A 12,099-nucleotide genomic window follows, 5' to 3' on the forward strand; every position below is an offset into this window, starting at 1 on the left:
ATCTATGATTTGTAGAATCAGAATGTCAGTGTTGAAAGTGACCTGAGAGATAATTTCTTCCAACACTCCATCAATTTAATTTTATATATTTTATCTTTAAATGTGTGTAACTACAATTCCCATTTTGTCATATATCCTCTCACCTTTCTTCCTGTTGGAACCTGTCTTTCTGTATCAGGCCAAGAAATCTCCTTTGATATCCAGGAAAGTGAGTTCTCTCTTCTATCAGCCTGTTGACTACTGGGAAACCACAGTCCCTGGTACTGGCAGGTTTTGTGGCCTTTTCTTTCTCATCTTAATACTTTATACTGAAGTGTTAGCTTTTCTGTTTTCTTAAATGTTTGAACAAAAATGCGATTTTTTTCCAAATGAAACTTGTTAAGATATATATAAATATAAAAAAAAATCAGAATACATATAAATCAGAATCACATTTTCAATTTCCCTTATCACTTGGTTGGTTTTCAGCACATTCTCAGCTCCTGGCAGATTTGCGTAGATCAGGCATTCATGGGAAAGTTCTCATACATAGTTGTGTATATGTGGACAGAGGTGATGGATTGGGGAATAAGTGGAAGATACAGGAGAAAGAAAACTGCTCTGGCCTCTTCCCCAACATGGGAGGCAGTATTATACAGTGGGAAGGAGAACTGGATTGTGGTTTTCTGCTCCTTAATTATAATTTTCATTTGATTTCAGGAAGTTATATAGGCAATAGTATAAAATTGAAAAATTACCAAAAAAGTAACAGAAAAGAAAGCTTCATTTCCACTCCTGACTCCCAGTCCCCTTGCTATAGTATAATACACTCCATTTTCTTATGTATTCTTCCAGAGATATACTGTGCATATATAAGCCTAGTGGCATATCACTTAAAAATATACAAATAAGGGGCGGCCGTTGCCTCGGTTGGTTAGAGCGCAGTGCTCATAACACCAAGTTCGCTGGTTCGATTCCCGCATGGGCCAGTGAGCTGTGCCCCCCACTAGATTGAAAAACAACAGCTTGACTTGGAGCTGATGGGTCCTGGAAAAACACACTGTTCTCCAATATTCCCCAATAAAATTTTTTAAAAAATTACATATATATATCTATATATAGATGTAGATATACACACAAACATACACACACACACACACACACACACACACACACACACACAAATAGTACTGCCTGTGTTATATTTGGCAAATCTCTTGAACTTCAGCATTAACTTTAAATTCCTAGATAGAAATACTAATACATCCCTGACAAAACTCACAGGGATTTTATAACAACCAATGAAGTAGTATTCTTGAACATGCTTTGAAAATCAGGTATTTTACAAGCACAGGATGGAGGGGAGGGGTCATGGAAATAGAATTGTTTTTCACAAAGGACAACGAATCACATGTGATCTGATTTGAAATAGCAATTCTGAATTGGTAGCAGGGCTGATGTGTCAGTAGCCTAACTATTGGGTGTGTTTCCCAGCCTGTAGGTCCCGTCTTTCTCATGGCATGTTCTTGGGGTTTTTCTACATCACTGATCAAGAGATAACACTTGCACCTTAATTGTCAGGTGTGTATACACTTGGGATAAGAAGTAGAACCTTGCCAGAGTGTGGGGCACCTCTGCCTTCCTCCCTCACCCTTCCCCTCTGCTCCCTCTTCATGTTCAGGGAGTTGGTATTGGAACTTGGCTGATGCAACAGTTTGAATCACTGTCCCTAGGTGCTGTGGGATCCATTCACTTTTAATTGGTAGTTGCTAGTATCATTTCCTCCTCCCTCAGCCTGACTTCCTTTTCTAATTGTCTCTCAGGAGCCTCCAACACTTGCTTTAATTAACCAAGACAGTTTCTGCAGAGAGTCCCAAACTGGTGCCTAGGGACCCCAGGTTCTTTTGCTATGATTCTACTTCTTCAAGTTTCTTTTCTAATCTGTTAAACAACTTTGTCTTTGGATTAGGCCTGGGGGATAGGGATCCTTTGGGCATTTCTTTCACAGACGCAGCTCAAATGGTATCAACTTCTTATAGACTACTTGCCAACTACTGTTTGGCCTGAAGCATTTTGTTCCTTCTAGCAGAGAGGGGAAAAGAAGAAACCTGGTTGAGGTGTCCAAAATAGGCCTGGCGAATGATGGGAGAAGCATGCAGATGAAAAAACTTACCATTTGAGGAATGTGAGCCTTGATATTTTGGTCTACAGTCTGCTTCTTTATTAGCAAAACACCTTGTGGAAAACTTACTTGGGTTTTGTTTGTCACTGCCTAAAGGAAAGTAAATGCTAGTTGTGCAGCTTTGGCCAATAATAAGTATTAGGTTACGTTTAAAAAATGTATTTCTTAAATAGACTTCATTGTTTTTAGCACAGTTTTAGGTTCACAGCAAAACTGAGAGGAAATTACAGAGTTCCCATGTCTACCTTCGGCCCTCACACATGTACTCTTCCCCTACTACCAACATCCTACATCAGAGGGGTACATTTATTACAATCAATGAACTTACATTGACACATCGTTACTCAAAGTCCTAGTTTACCACAGGGTTCACTCTCGATGCTGTACATTCTGTGGTTTTTGACAAATGTGTAATGACTTGTATCCACCATCATACAGAAATTTCCCTTCTCTAAAAATCCTCTGTGCTCCACTTGTTTGAGGATTGAGTTGTGACCCTTTTACTGAGTGATAGGGTAGTTATTAGCCTGCACATACACTTGCTTATAGGGCTATGTCTTGGGCTAAGAGCAAGAAAGATACAGAAATCACTGTACGGTTTTATCAGTGTTCATTGAGAACTACATTCTAGATAAAGCCACCATATGAGTGTGTGTATGTGTGTGTGTGTGTGTGTGTGTGTATACACATATATATATTTATTTTTATTTTTTATTTTTTTAACTTTTTTTTTATTAGTTTCAGGTGCACAAAACAATGTAATAGTTAGACATTTATCATTTATATCCCTCACACAATGACAACCCCCCCCATCCTCTACCCCTCTGACATCACACACAGGCATTATATTTCCACTGCCTTTATTCCTAATGCTGTACTCCAGTTCTTGTAACCATATATATATGGATATATGGATATATATATATCCATATATATAAAATTGTAGTTGACATTCATTATTGTATATATATGTTATTACTACATAATATATGAGATTTATAAATATCATAAATGTCTCCCAAGAGATTGTGATCTCTTCTAGGTAGGAAATATGTCTTATGTCCCTAACTCTATCATGGTATCTATTTATAGTACACAATAAGTATTGAATGAGTAAACATTATTCTGTTTTTGATCACAATTCTTGGAACACATGTTTTTCTATTCTTGCTTACCTTAGATTTAGAAGATCAGTTTTTCACGTATTTTACATGTCTATTTTGATAGAGAATACAAACAAAATGGCTGTATAAGGTCCCACTTATCTTTGCTCAGAGCAGGATGGCTGTAGAAGAGTTTATACCAGAATTCCATCAGATGAGTACAGCAGTAGATTAAAGGTACTGGAACTTTAGGACATGGCCCCACTAGATGGGAGAGTGCAGGGCTTACCTGCTTTCCAGGAGATAAGGAATCCCAGTGAGGGTCTAAGCCTACCATTCTTTGTGCCCTGTCTAGCTTTGCTTCTCTGTATGTTCCTTTCCTGTCCCAGACATTTCCTCTTTGCCCTGCCAGGTGGTTGAACAATTGGGAGGGAGGACTGCACCCTTTCTTTTCTTCACTTGTCTGTTGCTGTAGCCCAATTCATAAGTGGCAAGCACAGAGGAGACCTCTTTCACTTCTTCATGGTTCTTCCTAGACTCATTTCCTGAGTAAATTTATAAATTCTACTTTAGAATTGGATATAGCAGTATGAAAGTTTTAAGATGAATAAGATGATACAGCTAGTCAATGGTAAGTCTGGGCTTAAATGTGGGTCTCCTGATGCCAAGTGCTGTTGACAGTACACCAGGCTGTTTTGTGGGGTTCTGTGTCAAAGTAAAAAGGTGAAAGAAATTATGTATTCTTATTTAAACTCACGAAAAGATAATGCAGAAAGGACTAAAATTATAATACTTAAGATTAGTATGTACAGTGTCTAATTCTCCTTAGGTGTTTAGATTTAATTTTTAGAAGATTTTTATTAAATATAGTTAACATACAATATTATATTAATTTCAGGTATACACTATAGTTATTCAACATTTATATACCATAAGTCCAGCAACCATTTGACACCATACTATGGTATCACAATATTATTGACTATATTCCCCATGCTGTACATTACTTCCCCATGACTTACTTGTTTTATACGTGGAAATTTCGACCTCTTATTCCCCTTCACCTTCCTCCCACTTTAAAAAATTTTCAGTTACAGTTGATATTCAACATTATTTTATATTTATTTCAGGTGTACAGCATAGTGGTTAGACATTTATATAATTTAAGAAGTGACCCCCCTGCCCCCTGCCCGACTAGTCTGTTATCCACCTGGCACTTTACATAGTTATTACCATATTGACTACTCCTTATGCTATACTTTACATCTCCATGACTATTTTGTAACTACCAATTTGTACTTAATGCCTTCACCTTTTTCGCCCTATCCCCCAACACCCGTCCCATCTATCACCCCAATAAATCTAGTAACTATCTGACACCATGCATAGTTATTACAATATTATTGACTATATTCCTTATGCTGTACCCTATATCCCCATGACTACTTTGTAACAACCAATTTGTACTTTTTAATCCTTTCCCCTTTTTCAACCATTCCCAACTGTCCTTCTGTCTGGCAACCGTGAAATGTTTTCTGTATCTATCAGTTTGTTTCCGTTTCATTTGTTTGTTAATTTTATTCTTTAGATTTCACATATAAGTGAAATCACATTGTATCTGTCTTTCGCTGTCTGACATACCTCACTCAGCACAATACTCTCCAGGTCCATCCATGACTGCTGCAGATGGCGAGAGTCCATTCCCTTGGCTGAGCAATATTCCATTGTATATACAGAGGGTACCAAAAAAATGTATACACATTTTAAGAGAGGAAAACTGTATTAAAATTGTAATACTCAATATGTACCAATAACGAAAGATGAATACAAGTCATGTTTGACTTCTGCAATTACAAGAGGTGCTCAAAGTGGTTACCGTCAGCGTCCAGACACTTCTGATGATGACGAATTACTGCTTGAGCAACATAGATTAAAGTGTCCACTCTTATACATTTTTTGGCACCCTCAGTAGTCCCATTTTATCATTCCAATAAGGATAGCCTTTAAAAAAATTTCAACTGCAGGTTGAAGTCCAGTGAATTAAAGCTTTAGTAGTCAGCATAGGTTTTAAGCTGGGTACTCTTAAATACCTCTAACCACTTAGAGTGAGAACGAAAAGGCCATTGAAAGAACTTATACATCTCCACCTTATTCTTTATTAGAATTTGGAAGTGTGGCACATTTTTGGCTCATGACTTTTGACTAATTCTTATTCTGAATAGGACACTTCTCAGAGCAAGTTTCATGTCCTTATTGCGAAGACTATAGATCAGGGGATTAAAGAGAGGAGTCATTGTTGAATATGCCAGTGTGAGGATCTTCTGCATCAAAGTTGGGATGCCATGTGTAGGGCTCACATACATTACCATGACTGTCCCATAGAAAAGAGACACCACAGCTAAATGAGAACCACAGGTAGAAAAGGCCTTTTTCCGGCCAGCTGCAGAAGGGACCCGAAAAACAGCTCTGAGCAACAGGGTATAGGATCGAAGAATATACATAATCGTGAAAAAGAGGACGAGGGAGCTCTGAGTATAGAAAATAAATTCAGTAATGGGGGCTGGAGCACAGGACAGAGCCATCAGTGGGTCCATGTCACACAGGAAGTGATCAATGATATTGGGTCCACAGAAGGGGAGTTGGGAGATAAAGAAAATAGGAATTGGATATCCAAGGAATCCAATGAGCCAGCAGAGAGACACCAGCATACTACAGAGGTGCCCAGTCATGACGGTGGGGTAGTGCAGTGGGCGGCAGATGGCCAGGTACCGATCATAAGCCATTATTGCCAGGAAGAGACATTCAGTTGTGCCAAGGGAAAAGAAGAAATAGAACTGCAGGAAGCAGCCAGAAAATGAGATAGTCTTGGTTCTGGAGAGAATGTTGGCTAGCATATTAGGGACAGTGGAGGAAACATACCAAATCTCAAGGAAGGCAAAATTTCCCAGCAGAAAGTACATGGGAGTGTGTAGTCGTGGGTCCCATCTCACTGCACAGATAATGGCTCCATTCCCCAGCAAGGTCAAGACATAAATCACCAAAAACAGTGAGAAGAGGAAAGTCTGTATCTCCGAGCAACCAGGGAATCCAAGGAGAACAAACTCAGTCACAATGTGTGTTGCTGACCTGTTCATGGGTCTTAAATCTATGAAGAAGAAAGACACGAGTGTAAAACAAGTTGCTTTGCTTCCTACATATCTCAAGGACTTTATTGAGAAGGGAACTTCAGCTCTACAGGAAATTAAGATATATTTTGAGACCAGATTGGAATAAATCCCACCTTATTTTGAACTGATCGTGGTTCTAAATCTCTGTATTATTTTGCTAGAATCCAAAGCAGCAAGAATTTTCCACACCGGTGGTACAAGCAGACAAATTTCTTTCTTTTTTGCTTTGATTCTTAAGAAAACCTTTTCTGATTTTGGTTTGTTTTCTAAAGTTGATTAAGGGTATTCATGTACAAACTCATCCATTTTTTCTTATTCAGCTTACATTGTTTAAAAAAACGAAAACGTATTTTGAGGACAGCTGGTGTGAAGTTGGGTTAAAACTGTGGCAATTGAACAGAATTAGTTGAATTACACATGGACATAAAACTTACTCCTTGACACTTTTCAGAATAGTGTAATCAACTGAATTAATTGTCACAGGCATCACTACGTTCAAGACTCAAGGCTGTTCTTAAATTTTCCTTTTAAGATTTTCTTTTAAAATATCACTTAACCAGTTGAGTGACACCTAAAAAATTATACAACAGACCCAGAATATGAAATATCTTTGTTCTAAAGAATAAGTGAGAATATTTTTTCATGTCTCTATTTGCAAGTGTTTATTTTCATGGTTTTTTACACATACTATACAAAAATGAACTATCTTAATTTTCATATTCAGATCTTATATAGACAAAATAAAGAAAATAGTGTTTTCAATATAAAGGTTTAAATCATTTAGTAAGTATTTTGGGGTGATAAAAACATATGGATCTGAGAGCAAATGGGGTTTCATCTACAATTTTATCTTGTAGAATTAATTTTGTTCTCTGAAAGGGAAGAGAGGACATTTTCAAATAGTTGGACAGGCAGGTATTTTTCAGTAGTATTTAAGAATTTATATTTAAGAATTGAACAAAAAATATGAATTTTGTGTTTAACAAACAGGGTACTCTTTTTATTGGGGGAACAGTGTGTACTTCTAGGACTTTTTTCCAAGTCAAGTTGTTGTCCTTTCAGTCTTAGTTGTGGAGGGTGCAGCTCAGCTCCAGGTCCAGTTGCCATTGCTAGTTACAGGGAGCGCAGCCCACCAACCTTTGCGGGGGTCGAACCGGCAACCTTGTGGTTGAGAGCCCACTGGCCCATGTGGGAATTGAACCGGCAGCCTTCGGAGTTAGGAGCATGGAGCTCTAACCGCCTGGGCCACCGGGTCGGCCCCCAAATAGGGTACTCTTGCAATTGATTAATATTAAAAAAATTGATTAAAAGTCTTCAAAAATGGTAATTTTGATACTGAGTTTTCTTGTTAAATTCAGATTTCTTGCATTGTATATTGGAGGGCACTAGTCATAACTTTGTCAGTAATGGAAGATAAATTTGAGAGGCAAAGAACATAGAAGAAACCAAGATTTGGACTTCAATATCATTAGTTTCCTGTTGGTGGTTATTAAAAACACATAGAAAGGAGATTTGAGCATCCAGATTCTAAAGTCGTCCAATTTTTCAATGTTCAATTCAAAAGACATTTGTTTACTACTCAATAGATGATTCCCAGACTTTCATTTATGAAGTATAAATAAATCACTTTTCCTGCTGTGGGTCAGGAACTAAATCCAGGTTTACAGATTTAAACTGGGAACCAGATTCATGGGGTCTGTGTTGCCTGTCCTTTCTGAAAAAGTGCTTAATGTGCATTACGTTTCAGGACACTCCGTTGTATACTGACAACTTCATACCTCATTTTATCTTTTCTATCACCATACTCTATATGATTTATTAGCAGCAACAATATTTTTCCTGTAGCCTTTGGTGAAAGAGTTGATAAGTAATGAGATGATCAAAGGGTGAGGAGCTTAATGGAAAAGCCAGAGTAATCAATTTTCATTTTAAGCATTGATGGAATAAATGGACTCTATTACGTTCTGCATAACTCCACACTCAAAAGCCTCCAAATTTCCTTGCTGGGAATAGTTAAGGCATTAGAATGGAATACCCACCATTTTGTCCTATAAACATACTGTTTCTAATGTGTTTGGATTCATAAATCATCATGTGAGCGACAATCCTTGGCAACCAGCTCTTTCATACACTCCTTTCCAATACAACCAACCAACCAACCAACCAATCAATCAACTCACCAGTCTATTCACCTCAAGAATAATATCTTGATTAAATAGCCTCCTTCCAAATGTCCCTCACTTGGCATACTGCCTTCTCAGGTAGTTAGGGAGGAGTATACTACTTGATCACTCCTGGAAAGTGAGATTGCTTCTCAGAAAGATGGTCCCTAATAATCATAAAACCATAGAATTGGAAAAAAATAATACAGATGATCTAACTTTTCGTTTCACAGGTAGGCTTCGCAGAGGGTGCATGACTTTTCACCCAATGAGCATTAAGTGTCCTGTATTCACATATGAAACATCTACACTCTACTACTACAGAGGAACAATGACTAATCAGATAAAGTAAAAGACACTCTTTAGTATATCACAGCAGTGGTTGTAATGTGGACAATTAGTCCTTTTCCTCATACGTACAGTGACGAATTTCCTGGCTCAGCTTGGAGAGAGGGATGGGTGCGGTGGTACTGAACATAAAGGCATGTCCTCCTCATTGACTCTGATGAGAAAAATCGCTGAGGGCATCATATGTGGTTCATTGGCCTTCCTTCATTACTGGAGGCTCCAGAGGCTTGTTTTCTAGGAGTTTGCTGAGACATTTAACATGTGAAGCCGTGTTTATATTTCCTCTCAGGGATTACTCTAAAACTCTGTGTCTCCCCAAGTGGTTTCAGTGGTGTCCTCAAGTTTCCCCTGGAGTGCATCCTCTTTCCAATCTTTGGGGCTCATCCAGTAGGTTAGCTCCTAGGGGTGGCTAGACGTAAGAAAATAGAGAATGCAGGGGAAATATTGGGTAAATATTAAGAGGCTTTCTATTGCCCAGTTTGCATTCCATTAAGGAATACTCTCTGTGGGGATCAGTGCAATAAATGGAAGTTTTGCCCATGACTCTTTTTTTTTGTTTGTGTTTTGGACTTTATTGGGGAACAGTGTGCACTTCCAGGACTGTTCTTCAAGTCAAGTTGTTGTCCTTTCAGTCTTAGCTGTGGAGGGTTCTGTTCAGCTTCAAGCTGTTGTTCTTTCAGTCTTAGTTGTGGAGGGGGCAGCTCAGATCCAGGTCCAGTTGCCGTTGCTAGTTGCAGGGGGCACAGCCCACCATCCCTTGCAGGAGTCCAACAGGCAACCTTGTGGTTGAGAGGACACGGTCCAACCAACTGAGTCATCCGGGAGCTCAGCAGCAGCTCAGCTCAAGGTGCCATGTTCAATTTTAGTTGCAGGGGGTGCTGCCCACCATCCCTTGCGGGAGTCGAGGAATTGAACTGACATCCTTGTGGTTGAGAGCCCACTGGCCCATGTGGGAATCAAACCAGCAGCCTTCGGAGTTAGGAACATGGAGCTCTAACCGCCTGAGCCACCTGGCCAGCCCCTGCCCATGACTCTTAATTCTATAACTGACACATGTTTTTGAACATTTCCTCTCTAGCTTAAATGAAATGCTACAACACAGTGAAAAAGGAAACTATAATATATTCTGTTGGTCCCTTTAAAATTAAATCCATTGAATTTTCCTGGAGTTTTTCACTGTAATGACCATGAGGTTGGTACTAGGTAGGAACTGCCTTGTGTGATCTGATCATGATGTGGAGTGACATTAATTGATATGGGAGGAAATGGAAGGTGGCAGAAGCCATAAAATTGACTAATTTGATCAAATTATCATTTTCCTCTCTGATTTCACTTTCAAAGAGTGAGGAATTTGAAACCAGTGCAAATGTGAAAAGAATTTTTTTTTTTTTATCATTGGTCTTTTCCTTCTTAAAAAAATTGGGGTTTCTTCCTAGGGTCCTCTTAAACCACTTCTTTAAAATATGACTTCTAGGTTTCCTTAGGAGTGAGGTGACAGTGATGATCAATGAGAAAATCTTCACTGATGTTTACTGGGGCAGCTTGTAAGTGAACTTGATGTTTAGTGATACTCTATACAATTTCCCCATTGGCTTCCTTGTCAAATACAAGTTGACCATATATGTGAGGGTTTATTTCTGGGCTTTCAATTCTGTTCCATTGATCTATGTTTCTATTTTTATGCCAGTACCATACTGTTTTGATTACCACAGTTTTATAGTATAGTCTGAAATCTGAAAGTCTGATGTCCCCAGTTTTGTTCTTCTTTCTCAGGGTTGCTTTGACTATTTGGGATCTTTTGTGGTTTCATACAAATTTAAGGGTTTTTGTTTTTTTCTATTTCTGTGAAAAATGCTGTTGGAATTTTGATAGGAATTGCGTTGAGTCTCTTGAGGGCTTTGAGTAGTATGGGAATTTTGTTTTACAATATTAGTTCTTCCAATCCATGAGTATGGGATATCTTTCCATTTATTAGTGTCCTCTTTGATTTCTTTCATTAAAACCTTACAGTTTTCAGTGTATAGATCTTTCATCTTCTTGATTAAATTTATTCATAAGTATTTTATTATTTTTTTGATGCCATTGAGAATAGGATTGTTTTCTTTGTTTCTTTTTCAGCTATTTCATAGTTAGTGTACATAAATGCAACTGATTTCTGTATGTTGATGTTGTATCTTGCAAATTTACTGAATTTGTTGATAGTTTTTTGGGTGTGCCTTTAGGATTTCTTACTTATAAGGTCATGTCATCTGCATACAAAGACAATTTACCTGCTTTTCTAATTTGATGTCTTATTTCTTTTTCTTGACTGATTGCTCTGGCTAGGACTTCTAGTACTACGTTGAATAGAAATGGTGAGTGTGGACATTGTTGTCTTATTTCTGATCTTAGAGGAAAAGCTTTTGACCTTTCACGATTGAGTATGATACTACCTACGGGATGATCATATATGGCCTTTATTATATTGAGGTATATTCCTTTTATATCAAATTTAAGAGTTACACAACACATCAAGTAGTATAATATTATTTGAAGTTAGACTCTGATCAAATAAATATTGTAAACTCTCAGACAATCATTTAAATTAAAAAAAGAGAGATATAAATAATAAGGCAATAATGGAGTTAAAATAGATTCATAAAAAAATAAACCAAAAGAAGACAGAAAAAAAGAGAAAAAAGGAGCTGAATAGATAGAAAAATAGAAGGCAGTTAGCAAAATGGTAGACTTTAATCCAACCATATTGGAAATTAGGTTAAATATAAATGGTCTAAAGAAACTAATTAAAAGGCTGAGGCTGTAAATTGGGGGGGCAGGGGAAGCAAGACTCAGAAATATGCTGTCTGCAAGAAGTCCACTTTAAATAAAAATAATAGATTAAAATACTAGAAAAAAATAAACCATAGAAACATTAATCAAAAGAAAATTGGAATAGCAATTTTCTATTAATATCAAAATAGACTTTAGCGTGAGGAACATTACCAGGAATAAAAAAGGACATTACATGATTAAAAAGGGTCATTTCTCCAGGAAGACATAATAATTCCATTTGGTTCTTTTTTAAAGTTTCAATCTCTTTGGTAAAGTACTCCTTATTGTTCGTTAATTTTATTTCTGAGTTCATTAAACTGCCTATTTGAGTTTTCTTGTATATCGTT

General features: G+C 37.6%; 1 protein-coding gene across 1 annotated transcript; it reads right to left on the minus strand.

Moving 5' to 3' along the window:
* Window positions 1-5,453: 5,453 nt before the first annotated feature.
* On the minus strand, window positions 5,454-6,431 carry LOC109438541 (olfactory receptor 11H4). The gene has a single exon (XM_019718467.3). The coding sequence runs from the start codon at window positions 6,396-6,398 to the stop codon at window positions 5,454-5,456; it is 945 nt and encodes a 314-aa protein (XP_019574026.3). The 5' UTR covers window positions 6,399-6,431.
* Between the last annotated feature and the right edge of the window lie 5,668 nt (window positions 6,432-12,099).

The sequence above is a fragment of the Rhinolophus sinicus genome, chromosome 3, assembly GCF_057876585.1.
Source record: "Rhinolophus sinicus isolate RSI-liver-muscle chromosome 3, RSI-T2T, whole genome shotgun sequence".
NCBI classification, from domain to species: Eukaryota; Metazoa; Chordata; class Mammalia; order Chiroptera; family Rhinolophidae; genus Rhinolophus; species Rhinolophus sinicus.

Excerpts from the sequence above, each read along its gene's own strand:
- LOC109438541 (XM_019718467.3), bottom strand. The coding sequence starts at position 6,398 with ATGAACAGGTCAGCAACACACATTGTGACTGAGTTTGTTCTCCTTGGA.